This window comes from Brachyistius frenatus, unplaced genomic scaffold (genome assembly GCF_029030835.1).
Source record: "Brachyistius frenatus isolate BFR_SWC_R1_liver_20210118 unplaced genomic scaffold, ASM2903083v1 Contig_9, whole genome shotgun sequence".
In the NCBI taxonomy this organism is placed as follows: domain Eukaryota; kingdom Metazoa; phylum Chordata; class Actinopteri; family Embiotocidae; genus Brachyistius; species Brachyistius frenatus.
Genome location: NW_027210608.1, coordinates 931,446 through 954,878, shown reverse-complemented (window position 1 = coordinate 954,878; position 23,433 = coordinate 931,446). Strand labels below are relative to the sequence as shown.

The 23,433-nt window shown below is 40.9% G+C and overlaps 1 protein-coding gene across 4 annotated transcripts in view; it reads left to right on the top strand.

Annotated features, from left to right (window-relative positions):
* The window catches only part of phkb (phosphorylase kinase, beta), a 118,678-nt gene that overhangs the window by 63,494 nt on the left and 31,751 nt on the right, over positions 1-23,433 (top strand). For all 4 annotated transcript variants that reach the window (XM_069690278.1, XM_069690279.1, XM_069690280.1 and 1 more), the window contains 2 exons: positions 19,544-19,599; positions 22,639-22,732. In XM_069690278.1, the coding sequence (XP_069546379.1) occupies positions 19,544-19,599; positions 22,639-22,732 (150 nt within the window). The remainder of the gene's footprint in view (positions 1-19,543; positions 19,600-22,638; positions 22,733-23,433) is intronic.

The following is a 23,433-nucleotide window of genomic DNA, read 5'->3' as shown; positions in this document are numbered from 1 at the left end:
CAGTGTTTGGTCTGCAGGCAGAAAAGGCACATGGGCGTGCTGAGCTTTCACATGCAGTTAGGTCCGTATTTGTACACTCCCCTCTCTTTCTCTCTGTGTGTGTGTGTGTGTGTGTGTGTGTGTGTGTGTGTGTGTGTGTGTGTGTGTGTGTGTGTGTGTGTGTGTGTGTGTGTGTGTGTGTGTGTGTGTGTGTGTGTGTGTGTGTGTGTGTGTGTGTGTGTGTGTGTGTGTGTGTGTGTATAGTTTTCTTCCCATTTTGTGTATCCAAAAAAAAGAATGTATTTGTTATACATACATAACTCAATCTTTGCACAGCAATCCCTCAATCTATATTAAAGGTTTGTGTATGTGTGTGTTTCTGTATCTGGAGGTGCAGTTGTATGGAGGTTTGCTTATGTGTTTGCATGGATATGTATTATTTATACATCTATTCCCTCCAAATGTTACGCTACCACTTAAGGCGACTGAATCAATGCATTCCACTGGGGAGAATGAGATGCTGCAACCATGAATAGCTGCCATGTTGTACTGTTTTGGTTCCACATATAAAGTTATATAAGGTTACCTCAGGGTTATTTGACATCAGCTCTGACATTCAGTCAAGGTTTGTAAATGAAATGTGTTGCAGGAGCTACTGATGTTGCACTCCCTCATATATTCTATAAATACCTGTTTAAATGCATCATTTAATGCATAATTTTCATCAAAACATCAACAATATTCCATTTTGGCAGATTAAATTTCAAACCTATTTTAATCAACAGTGTGTTATAGCAATTAGCATTTAGAATATGGTGCAGAAAGAGATATTTATATATGTAATCTTAATGTCTTCCCCTTGAATACAAATCACCACCTTTATTCTCATACTCGTATGTATGATTATATTCGTATTTTGCAATTGAAGAGCGTTATCGTCATATCACTTTGATCCCATCCTCACATAAACCCTGCCATGACTCCAAAAACCCTGCAATGCTCTGCAGAAGACTCTGATGTGGAAGAGTTTACATGGCTTACAAGCCTGAGTACTAATAATGTTCACAACACATTAGCAATTTTATGGGGCAAGTCTAAATATAAAAATTATTATACTGCACATATTGCCATGTTATATGCAGGTAAGACACAAAGCATTAAATGTGTATCATGTGTGCATCTTGGATGGAAGTGAATGTGGGTTTTGCTTCAAACAACCAGCATTTTGAGGCTAGGGAGTTGTGATTTTGCTGCTGAATGGAGCATTTATGCAACTTTAATGTGCTGTTGACATACAGGAACCTTTCATGACTGTAATGAATCCAAACCTGTTAAATATGCATGTGAGACGTGGCAAAATAGTGAAAAATCAGCAAAAATGCATTATTGCGGCGCTGCTGGCATCTCTGCGCACTAATGGATTATTTTTTAAGCTTGACCCTGTGGATAAGTGTAGCTTTACTTGATATTTAGCTGCTACCAAAGTGCAGCGGTCGAATGTGTTTTGTTTTTTTTGCATAGGAGACAAGGCGCTTCCAGGGCTGTGAGGGTGAGTCAGATCAAATGCACCCTGGGGAGTACGGCGTGACATCCCACTGACAAACATGCAATAATACACAGCGGGGGTAGCAACTGGGGGATCTGAGAAGTCATGAATGGCTGTGAAAGTGAATTAGCTGCTTATGTCGCTTATCTCACACACTTACTTTTAATGTTGTGCCCTTAATGTGCTTGGCTCTTCAGGCATGCTCGCAGTGTCACATTCCCTAAGTCGATCTTTTCTCGCTCGCTCTTTATCTTTTGCGCCATCTGTCTCTTTGCATTTTGTTCTAGTTTTTGTGAATTCAACAACCCACATAGACCACAGACATGTCTGAAGCACATGCATGAATAGCATGTGGACATTTAAACCAAAGCAACATACATATATACAGTATATACAGTATACAGTGCACCCGGAAAGTATTCACAGCGCTTCACTTTTTCAACATTGTTTTGTTACAGCCTTATTCCAAAATGGATTAAATAAAAAAAATGTCCTCAACATTCTACACAATACCTCAAAATAACAAAGTGAAAAAAGTTTGTTTAACATTTTTGCAAATCTATTAAAAATAAAGAACAAAACTACAACGTCTACATAAATATTCACAGCCTTTGCTCAATACTTTGTTGAAGCAGCTTTGGCAGCAATTATAGCCTCAAGTCTTTTTTGAGTATGATGCTACAAGCTTGGCACCTATTTTTGGGCAGTTTCTCCCGTTCTTCTTTGCAGGACCTCTCCGGCTCCATCAGGTTGGATGGGGAGCGTCGGTGCTCAGCCATTTTCAGATCTCCCCAGAGATGGTCAATCGGGGTCAAGTCTGGACTCTGTGAATGTCTTTGAGAGGCCCAGGCAGAGTTGTCCCGAAGACACTCCTTTGTTATCTTGGCTGTGTGCTTCGGGTTGTTGTCCTGTTGGAAGATGAACCTTCGCCCCAGTCTGAGGTCCAGAGATCTCTGGAGAAGGTTTTCATCAAGGATGTCTCTGTACATTGCTGCATTCATCTTTCCCTCCATACTGACTAGTCTCCCAGTTCCTGACGCTGAAAAACATCCCCAGAGCATGATGCTGCCACCACCATGCTTCACTGTAGAGATGGTATTGGCCAGGTGATGAGCGGTGCCTGGTTTCCTCCAAACATGACGCTTGGCATTCAGGCCAAAGAGTTCAATCTTTGTTTCATCAGACCAGAGAATTTAGTTTATCGTGGTCTGACAGTCCTTCAGGTGCCTTTTGGTAAACTCCAGGTGGGCTGTCATGTGCCTTTTACTGAGGAGTGTCTTCCGTCTGGCCACTCTACCATACAGGTCTGCTTGGTGGAGTGCTGCAGAGATGGTTGTCCTTCTGGAAGGTTCTCCTCTCTTCACAGAGCAACGCTGGAGCTCTGTCAGAGTGACCATCTGGTTCTTGGTCACCTCCCCCGATCACTCAGTTTGGCCGGGCGGCCGACTCTAGGAAGAGTCCTGGTGGTTCAAACTTCTTCCATTTACAGATGATGGAGGCCACTGTGCTCATTGGGACCTTCAATGCTGCAGACATGTTTCTGTATCCTTCCCCAGATTTGAGCCGCGATACAATCCTGTCTCGGAGGTCTACAGACAATTCCTTGGACTTCATGTCTTGGTTTGTGCTCTGACATGCACTGTCCACTGTGGGACCTTATATAGATGGTGTGTGTCTTTCCAAATCACATCCAATCAATTGAATTTCCCACAGGTGGACTCCAATCAAGTTGTAGAAACATCTCAAGGATGATCAGGATGCACCTGAGCTCAATTTTGAGTGTCATGGCAAAGGCTGTGAATACTTATGTACATGTGATTTTCTTTTTCTTTTTTTGTTTTAATAGCTTTGCAAAACGAACACACACATGCTCAGTACCCATGACGTAGTCGGACGCACAATGCTTCTGGTTTTTGGACGAATATATAAAAACAAGGCTACAGACACACACTCACACACACATCTGGCCCTATGTGAGAACAAGGTTAATGGAAAAATTGCATTGTGGCCCACACTGTGGAAGCCGTCAGTCATCAATCAGAGATAAGATGTTGGTCAAGAGAGGCCCTCGATTGGATAGAACGGGAAAAAAACATACCTCCCTAGAGGCGCGATTGTAGGAGTGAGAAGAGCGGAGAATGAGGAGGGGATGAGGGTCAGTGAGAGAAGAGAGGGAGCGAGACTGGAAGATGCATGGAGGGAGGAAGCGAGTGGGAGGTGACCTGATTTCTTTCTGTATATTTAACATGAATGTTAGTTGGAAACGTTTTAATCTCATACATGCTGGATAACAAACCTGTTTGAAGAATACAACTCAACAACATTCAGGGCACAAACATAAAGCTCCATGAACTCAACATAAACACAGCATCCAGTTTGTTCCTGTGGGCTTGTACTGTCGACACAACTGTGAATCAACACTGCTGTGTAGCTATGTACAACTTTTAGCAGCTTTCAGCTCAATAGTTACTCCAGTTGGTGGAGTCCCAACATCCCTCCTTTACATCCACATTATAAAACTATAAGCAGGTACTCTCATAACACCAGCTAGCAGAAATACTCCCCTACAAAAACAAATTATGGAGAAGCAGACTTCTCTGGAGTTTATTTGGCTGTAAAAAGAGTAAAATGTTTCAGGAGTTTGTGTTTGGTAAATTGAGAGCCAAAGTGGAAGTTGCGAATTCTGTTCGAAACCTCAGGTTGTCGTTTGATTCTCTGTTTGCAAAGTAATTGTTGTTTCACTTTGTCAGAATGATGAAGGCTTCAATTTCTTGAGGAGGCAACTTCGTTTGTGGAAGCCAGTATGTGTCAGAATATGGAAATAGAAGCGAGTGGAAAGCATTTTGTAGTTAATGGTTAATGTATTGGTGCAGTAAACATATTCATAGGAACTAAAAGTGAGATGGAGTGATATAATAACATATATTATAATAAAAATAATACACAACACTACGACTGATGGCAAGAAAGAAACAAAGAGATCAAAAGTTTGTTGAACACAAACCATCACAGTAATCTTCTGTTTGTCATAATCACAGTACAAGAGTGATATACGCAATTACATGTAATAGATTTTTCTGTTCCCACTGCAGCCTTCCATCAGGCCCTTAAAAAGCTTATTTGTGCTTTGTGCAAACCAACTTTTCAAAGGTGGAGATTTTCCCTTCAAAAACTAATTGTGTGACTTGAATAAATTCATCTGAAAAGATACAGTAATTAACCTCTGGAAACATGTACCCTCTTAGTATTTCTACCATCCTCCTTTAAAAGTATATACATGAAGCAGAGAGGTGCACTTTTAATTTTAAACAGATACAGGAAGTTGTGGTATTCAGCAGCCCAATGGTGTAACTCACTCACTCACTACTAACTAACTAACTGCAGACTGGATTCTTGTTCAGCACTGAAAGGTCTGACCTCGCGTTATTGTGCTTTATTGAAAGGTTTGTATACAAGCAGGCATGAGGAGTATTTAGGCTGTAATCATGTGATTCCACAGGGCACTGGTCCATGATGGTGTGTGCGATTCCCGATTTGCATGACTTCCTTATTTGGTCTTTTTTTTTTTTTTTTTTGATTTTTGTACTTCTAGCATGAGATACTAGACTACATTCTTAAATGTTTTTTTTATTTTGTTCATTTTGTGTTTATTGTTGTTGTTTTTTACATTGTGCTGTAGCTTACAGATAAAGTTAGTACAGTTTGCTGTGTTTTTCTGGTTAAAACAACATTCATCATCACAATTATTTCATAACTATTTCACATACAGCCTGTAGCAGGAGGACAGGACATTTATTGTCCTTCTTGAAAGTCCAAGGGGCAGACATTGATTTAGTGATGTAATATATAATCGGGAGTTTGCAAAGGGTGTTTTATTGTGAAAATGAACCGGATTCTCTATATTGTTCCTCTGTCGGACTTCCTGACTGACTGATCATCTCTGAATTTAATTGAATTGATGTGGCTTCCATCGAAAAAAGACTAGCCGCATATTTTATTTCACTTGTTAAGATACGAGGAATAAGTGTATGACTCTGGATTGAAACAGTAGAACACAGATTAAAGGTCAGTGGTAGGACAGCGTTGGATAATCTGCAGACTGTCCCTTTCTGAAGTGCAAAGTGACACCTTGAGCAGCATGAAACAGATGGATGTTAGGATGCTTCTGTCCCGAGGGTGTACACACACACACACACACACACACACACACACACACACACATAACCACACTATACTCAGACTTACATGCTCATCCTCCATTTCATACAAGCAAACTGAGTCACACATATCCGCGCCAACATGCACGCATTTTCTCATTTTCCTTTCGCTTTTGTGTGCCTCGCTCACACACACAGACATGCACACACACACACACAGACACACACAGATTGAGAGTGTGCTAAACCCTGCTGTTTGCCAAATGGCCTGGTGTCGGGCAGGACATGTCCAGCCCAGTGGTCTGTGACAGTAAAAGCCCTAGAGAGATGGCTACTGACCTTAACCTGCAGGGAAATGGACATCACTCCTCCACACTCACACACTTTGCATGCATTAACACCTGACACACCAACCATGCTTGTCCTCCAATACATGCCCGTACTGCTGTTGTGTATTCTCACATCTTGTGTGTGTTTCTGTCCGTCTCAGACACACCTCTGCTTCTTTTTCGGGGTTACACGCTGTTCTCTGTGCCACGGACCCCATTATCAAAGTCTGATTGGTTTGGCTCCTCTTGTTTCTTTGCTTCACTCTCAGTGCTATTGGTCAGCTCTGGTGTTCGGTACCTTCCTGTTTCATGTTGATGTATCTCAGTGAGACAAAAGGAAAAGCAAGCTTCCAGGATGCAGAACCTCCGGGAGTTTGAGCAGAGATCAAATGTTTGAACCTGCTGTGCTCGATTCATCCGAACCCTCACTTGAACAAAAGGCTGACACGTCCCTCGCACATTCAGGTACATCATCGCCTCCTGCTGCTGGATTCAAAGCAGTAGCTGAATGCTCAGAGCCAGGTGTGCTGAGCAGCAGCGTCTTGGCTTCCATTACCTGCCTGTTGGCGGGTACTGCTGACAGTGTACAAGCCTAGGTTTCACGATAGGGGGACTTCTCACAGCACTCACACCTGCACTCTCTGGTTCCGCTTTAACCCCAAAGATTATTGCAGCAAACAAAAGATTGACACCATTTCTTGAGAGATAAAACACATCGTGCTTTAAAGCCTGGTCCTTTGGTATTTAAGAATTTGGCATACTAAAAATGCAAATGATGTGCTTTGTGCACGAAAAAGAGAAGATCATGACTTATTCTGGCAGCTTTGAGTATTTATTTTGTATCTTATGTGTGTATCCATGGAAACCTAAGGTGGTTGCTGTTAAAAAATGTATAACCTGCCAATAGAAAGATACCTATAATTTATTGTGCCTCATAAATAGAAGGTATTTAATGGAAGGGAAAGGTGTCCAGAAAGAGGTCTGACCTACCTCCTTATACTGTATGTAACCATTATTTGTAATTTCTTGATGTGTGATAACGTATTTTTCACCATTTTATTGTATAAAGTTTACATGTGTTGTCTCTAGTACCTAGTGTAATCAGTGTGTCTTGTCAGATTGAAACCAGCTGGCATTTTAAAGCCTTTAAATGGGACACCTTGACTGAATACAAATTTTAATAAATATTTTCATCTTTGCTTTTTCTGTTGTCAAGTTCAGATATCAGTATGATAATAGCCTGAACTAAAAGATGAAGGCCGTACGGCATGAACGTTTACGGTTTTATTGCTTGTGGTGCATCATGGTAGATAACAACCGATGCCACATCTTGGACACCTCAACTGAAAAACTAGCTGGTCAGAATGTTTGTTTTACCTTCCCTCACATTGTGTTGTTACACAACCTCCAGAACAAAATGTTGTGACATATTGCCGATCGTGGCACAACAAAGTAAAAGAGGTTCCCCAGTTTGTCAGGCCATCTACCACTATGCAGCAAACTAAATCTACCAAGTACTTCTTCCCCACAGCAGACACCAACAATTGTCTTTACATGAAATACATCATTGTAATTTGATGTGTATCTGTACGAACTGCTGTCTCTAATACAATTAAATGAAATGGCAGTGTTTTGGACCTGTGCCCAGTTGCAGTGCAGTTGTTGGGCCTTACAGCGTGGCTCTTGTGTACCACCCAGTGGATCCGCGTGTCCCACCAGCTTTTTGGGTTTTTTTTAGGCACAGGAGAGTCAGTAAGAAACCCTCATGATGCCAGTACTTGGTCCCTGGCATCCCCTTCCCAATGACATCATGTAGATGCTGAAAGACAACAGACTGTGATTGGTTGGAGACCAGTGTGTAGTCTGTCATGTCTCTCAAGGATATATGACTCTCTTAATAGGAAATCTTACCTTTTTATTAGGCAACTATATTGTCTAAAAGTAGTTTGAACCTAGCATTAGGGTGCTGTTTTTTATTGCATATTCAACAACTCATCCTGATATTCAGTTGTCCGTTGAATATTTATTTATATTATGATAGCTCTGTGGTCGCTGCTTCCAACAAAGGACCACCATTCCAGGCAGTCTGCTAATATCCAGCAAGTGAGTGAGGGAAGCATCTGAACTGTAGCTCCTCTCTCCTGTTGGGTATCTTTACCCAACAAGTGCGTTTTAGCCAGAACAGCTCACCTGTTTGAATGCAGGCAGGAGACTGAAAATGCACTCAGGAAATGATCCTGGCAAATAGTAATACTTCAGCCAACAAGTCTATCTAATTAAAACTTGGGAGTGTGTCAATGTAAGATTATGAAAAAACCCAGAAGATAAGTATAAGTCTGACACATGCAGGATTCAGCAATCAGGAATCAACAACAGTGGGGGTATGTAAGTATATGTTAGGAAGCAGGAGAAGTCACAGATGAAACGTAGTCATTTATTGGCCAGAAATTTCCATTGCTGTGAGCAGAGGGGGCAGCCCAGGATAAATCCTTATAGCTGCTACTCGGCAACAGGAACAGCACCGTGGAGAGCACTGCGGTGGACACAGTCCACCATCCTCACTTTAATTTTTCTTTTTTCTAAGGAAGTAGGGAGAAAAAGAGAGAAAAAGAGGGTAACCACATATCTTCTGTTCCCTCTGCAAAACTGAACTGCAAAGGTACATTGTATATCCCTGTTCAAACAAAAAAAAAACATTTTAAGCTTGTAATAGACACACTGGTCCACTACAGCAAAATGTGAAATAGCCACGCTTTGGGCTGTCTAGGCGTGAAAGTCACACGTTTTGAAAGTGTGAAATTTACACGCATGAAAATGTCAAGTGTCTCGGATCATGTGACTAAGATCCCACAGGCAACAAAAGTGACTATTTCACGTTTTGGTGTAGTGGACCGGCGTGTCAATTCTACATTTTGCCGTGATACTGGGTTGATCAGAAACATGGCAGCTGATGAAGTGTCAAACACCATGAGCTCAGTATACTTTCATACCCTGTCACATGATCCTTTGGTGTTGGAGAAATGAATTGGATAAATCATCAACTTTCACTGAAGGGTTATCTTCAAAAGCATCTACTGATGTCATCAGTCAGAAAACGCAGCATCAATTCTTCATCAAAGCTCACCGAGTTTGTAGCAGTATCACAGAGTATTAACAGAATGACTGGAGGTAATGAAAGTTTATTTAATCTGTACCACATACAGACCACAGACTGACTGCTGTTCCTGTAGTGGCCTTGGCACTTCAGCTTGCGGATGGTAAGTGGCTGCCATGTCCCCGGTGTAATAACAGCTGCGCACTCTGAGGTTTTTAGCCATTACAAACACATCTGATTTCACCTTGGCTCGCACACGTGTCCAAAGGGAAACGATGGGACTGGTTCAGAGCTGCTCATTTGGCAACAAGCACAGCAGTGTAGTTTGTTTATTTGTCGAGCGTTTCAGAGATTTTCTGTGTGTGTGTGTGTGTGTGTGTGTGTGTGTGTGTGTGTGTGTGTGTGTGTGTGTGTGTGTGTGTGTGTGTGTGTGTGTGTGTGTGTGTGTGTGTGTGTGTGTGTGTGTGTGTGTGTGTGTGTGTGTGTGTGTGTGTGTGTGTGTGTGTGTGTGTGTGAGAGAGAATGAGCACATTAGAAACCATAAAGCCCATCTGTTCCCTAAAGTTTGTAATTACGTGTGCACGCTGTTGTGCATCTTTTTGTGTGTGGACGGGTGAGCGCGGCCTGGCACAGCGACCAGGGTCATCGTCAGGCTGCGTGTGTGCATCAGGATTCATTCAGAGCAACGCTGGCAGATTAGAGAGCCGGAGAGCGTCTTGCTGTTGTATTTTGAAATGACTTGTAAAGGGGATGGAATATAAGGCATTATCCAGATTTACATTGACACAAACACACACAAAAATTTAAAAAAAAACATCACCTGCACAACTGTGAAACCTGTCACCATCGGGTATTCGATTTTCATATGTGCCTGCATGTATATTTATTTTCCACTGCGGCACTCATATCATTATCCTCCCCAGCACACACACACACACACACACACACACACACACACACACACACACACACACACACACACACACACACACACACACACACACACACACACACACACACACACACACAGTAGTAATCAGGCCACTTATCTGTCCCAGCCTCCCCGGCTCTCCAGGCATGATATCAAACTGGGCTGCTCTGACAAGCCGAGGCTCCTGTAGCTCACACAGTGGCTTGCCTTTAATATCAATTGATTATTTTTTCTTCACTCATAAGGATTCCTCCGGCAGAGGATAATATTTCTGAGCTGAGACTGAGGAACAATGTATTACTCTCTCAGTCAGGGCGCCTTTGCAATTACACCGGCCAGCAGCATGCGATCCAATTCTTCACTTGCTTCTCCTCTGTGGAGGTGATTCCACCCTCCGTCTTCCATCTGTCTCCCTCCCTCCCTCCCTTCTCATCTCCACGTCTGACGCTTCTTTTTTTTTCCACCACATTTTCAGACTGAAAGTATTTCCCTAAATCAAACTCCTGCTTCATCACCTCCTCTTCCATCTGTTGTGTTCACCTTAAAACTGTGACAGATTCCCGTCATGGTTTTTGTCGTTATTACCACCAGTTGACCTTTTGAGAAGATCTGACTTGAAAAACATACACAGGAGACATTTTCCCTCTCCCGCAGGCCGGATTGAAAATGACTTAGCATTTCTTTCATGTTTTCTTCCCCCCCTCTTCCCCAACGTATTTCTGCTAAAACCCCTGACACTTTGAAATACCCTCATCAAAATATGAATCTCTGAGCTGCACAGAGACCGACTTCCCGAGGACGATACAGAGCCCACAGTCATTCCTCTGTGCAGGGGCATGAAGAGAAGGGATTATATTTCATTCAAATAGTTATTCTTTTTTTTTTTTTTTTTTTTTGGGGGGGGGGGGTAGAAGGAGGGGAGTGGTGGTGGATAAATTCCCCTGCTTGCTTTTTAACTTTTTGAAAGTCTTTGAATGTTTTATTCCTTTGTGATGTGATGCTCGCTGGAGGCTGCCTCCCTCGTGCTGCATTTCTCCAGCCGGCGCACTGGGAGGTATCTGACCTTGAAATATTCTCGCCAAGTCTCATTTTACATTTGTTTTTTTTGTTTTTCACTTTTAAGTTTTAGTAAAATCACTGATTGTTGATAAGTAAGAGAAAATAGTATTCAAAATGGTGTCTGTCAAACAGTTGATAAATGAGTGTGTGTTATTGGCAGACAAAGAGATTTGTCTGGAGGGAAAAAACAACATTTGGCACCATAGTTCTAAAATTCTGTGTGTGTGTGTGTGTGTGTGTGTGTGTGTGTGTGTGTGTGTGTGTGTGTGTGTGTGTGTGTGTGTGTGTGTGTGTGTGTGTGTGTGTGTGTGTGTGTGTGTGTGTGTGTGTGTGTGTGTGTGTGTGTGTGTGTGTGAGTGAAACACACAGCAGGAAATTAACGTTTTCTTGTACTTTGACAAATTGCTGACCTTGTAGACTCCATAAATACATAATAAGAACCAAGTGGTCAAAGATTTTCTGTCAGTTGTAAAAAATATGGGAAGAAATTAAAAAAAAATTCCTGACATCTCCGTTGGATACACAACATTAATCAGAGGTGGTGATGCTTTAACAGCTTCTTGATTTTCAGAGCTACAATTGTGCTCATAAATCTGCTGCTGGTTCACGTCATTTGCAGCCAGTATCAGAATGTGCTTGAATGTATGTTATATTACTGGCACCAGCTTTTTGATTGAAATGCTGTAGGTTTGTAGACAGTGTAAGACACCTGAGTGATGGTAAGACTGAGGAATGAAGCAGTGAGGTGCCAGACGACACAAAGGTAGAAGAAGAAACAAAGCAGGGAAGAGAGGCAAAGAAGGACATCAGAGAGGAGTGATAGAAGGACGCAGAGGAGGACAGAAAGATCGAATTAAAAAAGGTCAAAATCAAAGAGGACAGATGAGGCAGGTTGGATGGAAGGAAGGAAACACAGAAGGACAAAGAGCAAAGGAAGAAAGAATGAATGATGCAACTGAGAAAGATAGAAGGAAGCAAGAACAACAAGAAATGAGGGGAGGCAGCAAGGGCAGAAGGAGAAGAAGGAACAAACAAAAGAAAAGGCATCAAAATTCAAAGTGGGAGGAAGGAAGGATGGGCAGAATAAGAAAAAAGGAGGGAAGGCAGGAAGGACAGAAGAAGGGCAGAAGGAAAATAAGGAAGAAACAAAAGGAAAAAGAAAAGGTAGCAAGATTAAAGGTGGGAGGAAAGAAGGATGGACAGAATTTGAGATGAGAGAGTAGAGAGATGGAATGCAAGAAGGATGTACAAGTGTGGGAAGAACACAAGAAATGCAGAGGGAAGAACAAGATTGAAGGAAATCAGAAAATGCAGGAAGGATAGAAGGCAACAACAAGAAATACGTAAATAAACAAAATGAAAAAAGATAAGGCAAAAATATATAAACTTGGAAGTAGGAAAGGATGGGCTGAAGGTTGGGTGAAAGGACAGGAGGATGGAAGGCAGGAAGGAATTTGGACAAACAAGAAGGACAGATAAGGAGAAAAAAAAGGAAAGGTCGGTGAAAAGGACAGATGGAAGGAAGGGGAGAAGAACTGGGATCGAAGGACAGGAAGAAAGAAAAATGGATGAAAAAAAACAAGGATGGAAAGCAGAAAGGAAGAATAAGAAAAAGGTTGAGGAATAGAACGAAAAAAGATAGAAAGACAATGAGGGAAGAAATTAGGTTTGAATGATGAAACAGAAAACATTGGAAAATTATTGAAATATGGAATGAAGGAACAAAGTAAAAAAAAAAAAAAAAAGGACAAAAGCCTGAAAACAAGGAGGGAATGAAAGAGAGAGAAAAAAAGAGAAAGATCTCAGATGTGCTTCTCATCTTGTGTCACAACTCAGTGCTTTTAATTTGGGGGAAAAAAGTCAAATGAAGCGGAGCTGAAATTCATTTCTATTCTGCTGGAACTCGCGGCAGCAAATGGCTTTTCACTTTGTCAAATTTAGCGCAGCCGTATCTCTGAGGGACAGCGCGCAGCAGACACGCCTGCTGCAAACTCCTGCCAGCCCGGCCTGCTGCCTGAGACGGACCGTAGCACTTCTTAACAGCATGCCCCTCTTCCACATGGCCTTTATTTCTTTCTTACCATCGTCTTGTCTGTGTGGATTATGGTTTCATGCTGTTTTTTATTGTTGAGAGGCCAGATTTCAGTATCATAAACTGCAAGTTTTTCATTCATCATTTTATAAAGTTGATTTTATCTTGTAGATAATTCAGAGAAGCTTATATATCTGCTGTCCTAAATAATACAAAACACCTTCTGGCCCTTTATTGTAGCAGCAAAATACAGTGTGTCATATAAAAACAAATGTTTTTCTCTCCATCCAAAAGTGTGTTTCTACTCTCGCGGAGTTATTTATTCCAATTTGTTTGGTTTCCCTGACAGATGTGTGCCATCTCTATTTATTAATGTGCCTCTTTCATTAGTCATCGTGTGCTTGTTGGTGCGCACACAGGTAAACAAACGTGTTTGTTCTTCCTGTCACGGAGAAGCGCCTGAGGTTTTTGCGCTCATTCACACGGTCGAAACAGACAGCATTATTAGACTGAGACAAAACAAATAACCAACGCAGCTCTCTGACTCTGTCCCTCCCCTATGAGAGATACATTCACCTGCATCTCTGTCCCCCATTTGTCTCACTTTATTTTTCATTTAATGCTTATTTCTTCTTTCCTCCACAGTAACAGTCACACCCACTCACATTCCAGCATTTATCCTGCTAACCAGTCGCTCTTTGTTGATTTAAATTTCACTGAGAATGCATTTATTTTTCAAGCCCCTAATTGACTCCTTATTTGGAAAACCTTGAGACACTACCCTATTGAAACAACATAGACTAAAAGATGACTCTTTATAGAAATTTTGTATCACTGTGATGGTAATAATAACAATAAAACAGCAGCTTTATCATCTTAGAATGAACCTTTTTTTTTTTTTTTAACAGACTTGGACCCCCAAGTTTGTTAGGCGAGAGAGTTTATTTTGTTTTCATTTTCATATTTAAAGCTCTTAGTCTGACTTCAGTGTGTGAAATTATGCTCTAGCCACCCTGCTGTCTCTACGGGCCAATTCTTGCCAAAACCACATACTTCAATGATAGCGCAAACTTCCTCTGTTTTTTAAACACTCCTACAAGGGACCTGAAGTTAACTTTAAATTCTTCATTGAATGTTTTAAATTTATTCTGCTTAATTTATGAATACATTCCTCTAATTTCCACATCAATTCAGTGGAGAAACTTGGAGGCTAAACTCAGTGGTATTCAAAGGATTTAATTAATGATCAGTGCAGTGCTGTGAGTATCAGGATGCCTCCACTGATCCTCTTTTTCTATTTCACCCCTAAACCTCAGCTTAGTGGCAACTCTGAAGTCTCGGATCCTGCCATCCCACTCTGCTGTGCGGTATTTAGGTATTCAGTGTTTTGGCCTCGTGAGCTGGATTCCCCTCAGGCAAACACATCTTTGACACTCGGCATAGTGGATTTCCAAGAATGATTTAATATTAAAGGAAGAGCATTTGACAGCTGAAACACACTGCACTGCAACCCAGACCTTAGAAAGTCATGTAAGTTCAAAGCCTCTGCATATTAAAGCCTTAAATACGATAATTTATACGTTTGTTTCTGCATTAACAGATTTGTTGGTCAATATTGTGGCAGTAGAAAAAAAAAACCACAAGACCATCAATGTTGAAGTTATTTTGGCAATCCTCGCAAAAAGTGGTTTATTTTTGCATCCAACAAATACAGAGCACCTTTAGAATTAATTTGGAGTCCATTTTTTTTGTCCATTCTATTCATTTCAATGTGGTTAACTTTTAGCTCGGTTTGGTTTCTACATGATTCACTCGCTAATTGCTAACTTTGTCAATTTGTTGTTTGGCACTGGCAGGTAGCTTACAGTAAAATTCCTGCTCGAGCTGTGGGCCTGTTAGCTTTGTCTCGTGTAAAGAATAGAAGCAGGAGGAAACAGTTTGCGTGACTGTGTCCATAGGAAACAAATTCCACCTTCTGTACCATCACCTCTACAGTTCACTCATCAACACATTATTTCTTGTTTGTTTCAACAGTACAAAAAGATCCTTCTATCCATTTTCTGCAGCTTATCCTGGAGCTGGGTGATAATTGCAACAGGCTAAAATAAGATAGTCCCGACGTTCCTCTCCCCATGGACATGGTCCAGCTACTTCTGGAGGATATTGATGTGTGAAGCCAACAGAATGAAATCATCTGAAAAAAGCAGATGAGCAATTTTGAGGCCTCTATCCTTCATCTTTAGACCCTATTAAACTGGATGACTGGAACTCCCTTGGCCCCTCATCTAAACCTGAATGGATAAAGAGCCGGTCCACTGTCCATGACCTGGACACCTTCTGCATTGTTCCTCCTGGATCTGAGGTTCGGCAGTCGATTGAGCAGTGTGAGGCCGTGATAATTGCAGCATGCCTTCTTGTTCCTCTTTTTATAAAATTAGGACCCACCTCCTTGGACTGCCAGTCAACGGGCACTGTCCCTGACCTCGACACGGCATTGAAGACTATTCTATGTCAGCCAAGACAGGCCAACAATGCCTACACCTAGTGCCTTCTCATGCACTAAGGACCTTCTTAAGTACCCCAGAGCCCTCTGTCAGCTATGTGATGAGGTTTTTGAACTTTGGTTCCTCCATAAAGAACTTGTTGGGAAGGTTCAGGTTCTTCACTTCTTTTCTTTGCTTGACAATATCCCCAGTTAAGGTCAGCAGTTTCCTTCTACTGCGTAACACTATCTGAACCTAGTCCTGGTTCCATCGCTGAGTCATTGACAGTTTGACAGAGCTTCCCTGAGGCCATCTTCTCCAATGCCTCCCCAAACTCCCTCTGCACCTGAGTTATTGCTTCAGTGACCACCGATGCCGCATCTCTTCTGACCTTACCTGTCTGCTGCTTTAGAAAATCCCTGGGCCAACCAAGCTTGAAAGACCTCCTTCCTCAGCTTGACAGTCCATTTTAACCCCTGCAGTCCACCAGCTTAATACAATGACCAATTGAATACCCGTTGCCTTACAACTGGTATTGTAAGCTCCTCATGTCAGACATGGGCAAGACACTGAATTCACATTGCTCCCAATTGCAGACGAACACGTTGCATGGCAGCTCTGTGGCTATTGGTGTGTGAGTTTGTGTGTGAATAGGTGTCCGAGAGGCAAAAATTGTAAAGCAGTTTGTAAACCGCTGAGGTAAAATGGCACGATATAAGTGCAGTCCATTTACCTTTTCCATCACCCTCCCCTTCCTAGTGGTTAAGATGATCTATGTTGGCCCGGGAACTTGCCAAAAACTGAAAAGGCCATCTCTTGATCCGGTGTTTGGTCTGTCCGTTCTGGGCAACTGTAGAAACATGGCAGTGCAACATGGGGCTCTGTGGAGGAGGACTTATGTAGAGATGATGGCTCATTTTAAGGTAACAAAAACATAGAAACACTTTAATTAAGAAGAATATTTGACTAAAGGTTATGGTGGGCCAAATTTTCTATGCTTTTATTGTTGTATGTGCATTTTCTGGTTAGCTGTGTCACAGTAAACATACCTCCTCAGCACAGCTCAATCCCCACTGTGGTAACAACAGATACCATACGCTGTTAAAAATCAATCTGTAATCTTGAGAGCATTCCAGGAGGGATTTCTTGTTGAAGTGATGCAATTCATTTTTTTGGTTTACTCAACTTTACACAAGACTGTCGTGTCATCTTTCCAGCTTTCAGGTAGAATCACCCAAGAGAAACAGACTGGACTTGTAGTATTGATGGGTTAGCATGTAGGTTTCATGTTTTGAAGAATCCAGTGGAGTAAAAGAATGTGAGATTTATTTTTTGCATGTCTAAAAGTAAACAGCACGTCTGTTTTCATTGAATCTGCTTCAGTCAACACATTTAGACATCGATCCTCTGTTTTATTTCCCGTTGTTCTGTGCATTGTAATGTTTGGTTAAAGTTTCACAAATGAAATGACCTGATTTCAATCATAACTCTTTTTTTCTCCGAGCTTTTCTTCATCAGTCTGAAATCTAATTCCCTGGAGTGCTACAAAGATCTTTCAACCATCACATCTGGTCTGAGCTGTGTTGGCGGCAATACCGGGTCCATCCAGGGTTCAATATGATTTGTTAACTACCTTCTGGAGTCCCCCGTGGCGGAAACGACACATCTTTTCGTTTTACTTCTCCCTGAGACTACAGCATTTCGGTCACACTACATTGATGTTTTTAGGGTGCCTCTGAAAAGGTTGTTTAAAGAAACAGTTGAGGGCTCATCTCATTTTCCTCCTTGCGGTTGCACAGTCGTGTGTCGACTGCCGAGCAGAGAGGATGACAGAGGAGTACATATCGCCTGTGTCGCCATTATACATTTCCATATCTTCTCCTTTACCAAATGAGTCCTTTGTCTGCTCAGAGACCAGCGCTAATGAGAGAGTTCCATTGCAGCATTTTAGAAGCTATTCCTCCCCTATTAATCAGGCGAGATTTGTGTTCAGCCGTCTGTTTTTTTGTTTTTCCACTCAGCCACCGCCTTCTGTCTGTTCTCTCTCTACTCTCTGATTGATGATAACGAGGTTGCAGGCTAAAACCAGCTCTTATCAACGAAACAAAATGGCTCCCAGCTTTCTCGATGTGTGTATTTGTGTGTGTGTGTGTGTGTGTGTGTGTGTGTGTGTGTGTGTGTGTGTGTGTGTGTGTGTGTGTGTGTGTGTGTGTGTGTGTGTGTGTGTGTGTATCCATGACGCTGGCTTACATGTGTGTGTGTTGCTCTCCGTCTCTGTCACTGACTATAATTCTGCACACGCCAGCATCAGTGTCCCGTGTTCTCTGTGTGTGCATGTACTGTATGCATCTGTATATTTGTGTGTGTGTGTGTGTGTGTGTGTGTGTGTGTGTGTGTGTGTGTGTGTGTGTGTGTGTGTGTGTGTGTGTGTGTGTGTGTGTGTGTGTGTGTGTGTGTGTGTGTGTGTGTGTGTGTGTCCAGCCTCACAATAAGAGCGAGATGAAAGGCCGCTGCTCCTGTGAGTCACATGCTGCTGCCTGCTTCCCTAAATGTCCCTGAATAGTCACCCCATGTAATGAAGATGATCGACTCTGCTCACAATTCACTTACACACACACACACATATGAATTACACAGCTAAATGGGACTTCTGCAAATCACAAACGAGAAGATGAAAGGCACTGAAGGACACACATAGAGAGACATTGACATGCGCATGAATATAACAATATCCTCAACTCTGGGATAGAGAAAAGCCAGAGAAAAGGAAGAAAGAAATGCACACTTATTAACACACATAAAGCATCATGAGTAAATGTAATGGGAGGAAGACACATACATGCGAATTTTAGAAGCTGTAAGGTATCAAAATACTGTTACACAGACTTGTAAACCCAGGATAAGTTGACTGCATGTTTAATTTATTTACATTTGAAACCAAAAATAAAGAGAACGAGGTGAAAATTTAAAATATTCAGGTTGTCTCTTTCAGTGTTTTCTGCTTCATTTCTATGTGATTTATGCTCCAGTAAACAAACAATGTTTATTGCCTGTGTTTTCCCTGATTGTCCTCAAGCCCAAGGTTCTGACAAAACTGCAGAGAAAAACCTCCGAAATGTTTCTTTCCTCTTTCTGTCTTGAGTCTCTCCCAGTTTTTATTATTTTTTCCTTTCACTTTGCATTCACACTGCAGGCTACATGGCTGATGTGTTGCTGTATTGTGGCCAGTCATGACTGCATGTATCTTTATTTAGTATTTATGCAGTTTGATTGCTGCATATCTTGTGACGATTGTCCAGCTGTGTTGTTGCAGTGTGTAGAAATAGATAATAAGGCGTCCAAGTATATGATAAATAATAAATGTTGTAGAGAATCCTACCGTTTACCGTGCTGCTGAGTCGGTCTTTGTATTTTGTGTTTACTTTGTCCCTCACCAATATTTTTACGAGTATGTTAGAATAAGGAAAATATTAATGCGTAATTTTAAGGATTTTAGAAGAAACCGGTCAGCCAATCAGACACTCCCTGTGACCACAGCACATATAATTTGGATTTCTATCATCAAATCCAACAATACAAAGCTTGAATCCACAATATGTATTGGGCAGTATTAAAATCTGATGTCTGTTTCCTACTTCTCCATTTCATATCATTTAAACTCATCTCGCTGAAAAAACAGCCGTGCATGTTTCTTTCCATCTTTGCTCATATAGGTTCAGATAGGACTGAGAAATAAGAGAAGAAGCACTTGAATTTAAACCTTTGTAATTATTCAGTATGGATTCAACAGGTTTGCAATAGTTCCAGTGAACATTTACAGCTTTTTCAGAGGAAGAAAACACACAGAGCCATTTAAAACCACCACTGATGCAACATGTCCCAGAATGGCGGCTCATTCTGCATTAATCCCTCTGTTCTCCGTCTCTTTCGCAGGGTCCCATAGAAAACGACGTTGTGATTCACGTGGCCCTGGTAGCTGAGAGCCAGAGGTAATGTGTGTGTGTCTGTGTGTGTGTGTGTGTGTGTGTGTGTGTGTGTGTGTGTGTGTGTGTGTGTGTGTGTGTGTGTGTGTGTGTGTGTGTGTGTGTGTGTGTGTGTGTGTGTGTGTGTGTGTGTGTGTGTGTGTGTGTGTGTGTGTACATATGTGTGTCTCTTAATGTGTTGCAGGCCATAAAGCGAGGTTATTTTCCTCTCAGCTCTCCTCGCCGGCTCTTTTAGCGCTGTAATTGTGGTGCGCACTGAAAGCTGGAGCTCGGCCTGACCTCTGCCATCATCTGTCACTCTCGTCATTATGACTACATGTGTCCATGGGTTTGCACACTTGAATACATGGGTGAGAGTGTGGGCCTGCACGTGTTAAACTGGGTCAAATGATTCTGTGAATTGTTAACCTGTAGCAAAAATTACTGCTGCTTGCAAGTCTCTGTCAGGTCTCCCATGTCATCTTTTTTGCTGAAGTTGACTTCTGCTTTCCTACGTATGAACACTGTGCTTCAATACAGGCAGCATAGAAGCTTTCTATAGATAAAGATCTTCAATAGAATTAATTTATGTGAGTTAAATATTTACAGGAACACATGGTTAATAGATTTATTAGCGTTGTATCGACACAGCTGTGTCTTCAACACCTACAGACTCATTAAGCTGTAGATCATGAGGCTATTTGGGCTTTAATGTCACTGTTTTGGCCCCATAGTAGGTTTTCAAAAAGATAAATCTGCACAGAAAGATTCATAGGTCAACAGAGTCTGTTGTATATTTCTAGGGAGATTCTACTGTTGTAAAACTGTTTCAGTATTATTGGGCTGATATAAATTAATCAGTTTGGGATGTTTATTTCCCAAACTGCAGTTAAGGGAGCCACTGATCAGCTTCAAATGGGTAATAGCTGTGTAAAATGCCTAAATTTCTAAATTAAGTTGGTTAGTTAAACTTTATTTACTCAGGAAACCTCACTGAGATAAAGATTTACAGTGAAAAAGTCAGTATGTGTACATACATTGTTCTTTTTAAATATTTGGCCAAGCAAATGTTTTATCCTCTTTGAAGTAGGGCTTGTTAGTAAAGGTGATCTGTTCAAACAAAAAATTGCTTCGGTAGTAATTTTCATATTTCAAATAAATAAAAACAATAGATTTGTAACATGAAAAAAGTAATATATTTATCACACCCTCAAACAAATCATGAACTAGTGAATCAGGGATTGCAGATTAGATGCAAATGATTAGAACATCCTTAGGAAAAGACAGGTGGATCCTGTCTAATTTAAACATCTGACATTTTGAGTTACTTTGCTATAGAAGTGAATAGTTTCATCATGCCTAAAGAGCTCTCAAGGGCCTTCAAAAAAAAAGGTCGTGGATAAGTCTGCGAGAAAAAGAAATGATTTGAAATGAAGGAAAATCTCCAACAGGAGGTGTAGATTTGAAATGACGTTCTATGTATCAAGGGCCAGCTGTTCCACCAAATTCAGACCAAGAACTGACTGTTTGATGCAAAAATAAGTCTTTAAAAATGCCATCCCAGCATCTGTAGGTCACTATTGCAACTCGTGTTGTCAAAGTGTCTGAGTCTCCAATCAGAGAGGGTTTGCACAAATTTGACCTGATTGGGCGGTATGCCAGGAAAAAGCTTTTACTGTCCAAAAAAAAACATTGGAGGAAAACAGTTTTCCACTGAACATACAGGCAAAGATCAGGCCTTTTGAAAACTGTACTCTGGACAGAAGAATCAAAGATGGAGTTGTTTTGGTCACAGTAACAATAGAGATGTTTGGCGCAGACCCAAACAGTTTTTGAAGACAAGACCCGCATGCCAACTGTGACGCATGGAGGTGGTACTATTATATTTTGGGGTTGTTTTGCTGCCTCAGGGACTGGGAGGCTTGCAGTCATTGATTCAAGTATAATTCTGCAATATATCAAAAATTGTTGAAAGATCATGTGAGGTCATCTGTCCAAAAGATTTACTAGTGTGCTCAGTCCAGTTCAATTTAGACTTCAAGGCAAAGAGATGATTTGAACCAGTTGTTAGCAGAAACAACATCAAAACTCACAGAAAGAAAGCAGCGTTTAATCAAAGCCTTGTATAGATTTACGAAGAGTGTAGCACAATATAGCTTCTTTTTTTTTTAATCAAGGGAGTTAACAGTGTCATCATCAACAGCAGTTGCAGCAGTTATTTTGCTATGACCAGATGTAAAGCCTGATGGTTGTGCCTGATGGTTGTGCCTGAGGGCCACGTAGGTCGAAGCTGACCTGCGATTTTAGGAGTTTGGACAAACAGGACAGCTTGAATATAGGTCAGTAGTTTTTTTTTTTTTTTTTTTTTTTTTTTAGGTAACCATCTTTATGCAAATGATTCACCTGAGCTATCTTCCTCATTGAGGAGATGTTCACCTGAAGTAAAGGTTGAGTTAATAAAATGACAGAAGCATCAAGGTGTAGAATCTATTGGCCAGACTTGTCTCGCCAGGAGACTCTCTTATGTTTAAGTTTGTGTGTATTACCTGCCTCTTATTATAAATACCTCTTTGCTATTAAATAAAGTGCAGATGTGGATGTGGACTGGTTTGAGATACCGGAGTCTTATCTTTGACAGTTTATATGTTTATACAAATATGACACGTGGTTAAATAAAATGAAAATTTCAAGCTTCAAACATGTTGCTTACTTACAACCACTAATTACCTGTGGGAGCAGTGTGAAGTAATGTTCTTTACAAATTTGACCAACGTAAGACCTACTTTGACAGCGCAGATATAGAATAATCAAATTTAGCTTTTTTTTACCTTTTAGGAGTTAAAAATATAAGAAAAATAATGTCGTCGGGATCTTGAATAGAACACGTTACTTTAACTTTCAAAATATATAAATCTTTAAGGAAATCTTGTGCTTTAAACGGTTTGAATTTTTTCTTTTTAATATGTTTTCATTGTCTTAATTTTTTAGGACACCAGAGGCAGAGTAGTGGTGTGGTTTGTTTAGTTTTCTGTTTAATATTGTCATTTTGTGTATGTGTGTCTTCAGACTGCAGGTCTTTCTGAACACCTACGGCATTCAGACCCAGACGCCCCAGCAGGTGGAGCCCATTCAGATCTGGCCTCAGAAGGAGCTGGTCAAGGTAAAACTGGTCAAACGTTGGTCAGTCACATAAGTTTACAGGATGTTTGTAAGCACCCTTTTCACAGAGCTTCCTGTTCTGGCGTGGCACATGTTTACATGTTGTTTACAACGATATGGTTCAAGGACATTTTTGAAGCAATGGCTCCTTGACGTCAAATATAATTGGACCAAAGCAGGTTTCTTATTTCTGTGTTGATTGTTTCTGACAACTGTCACAGGCAGAATTTAACACTTAACTAGCAATAACCTGAGCAACATGAGCTAGTTGATAACGCCCTCTCTAGCTGACTTTATATTATTACCTGCTTGTATTAAAAAGAGAAGAGAAAAGAGAATTCAATAATAATTAAATATGCATTTTATAGATACATACCTGATATTCGGTCAACCAAACCTGGATTGCTGAATGTCTATAGCGTAGCTGATAATCTATGGAAGTAAAGGAGTAATGTGTTATCATATTGCAGCGTGAAACAATTTTTCCAGAGTGTTGCAGTAAAATATGAGAATGAATGTAATGTGAAACTGTTATTTCTTTCTAACATAACATAGTTCAATTGTAAACTATATGAACAATATTGGGTTATAGATATTAAAGTGACTCAACTATAGAGATACACATGTACTTTGGGGTTACATTTAAAAAAATTTGTTTATTTGAAATGTATGATTCATGGAGATTAAGGATAAACTGCTGAG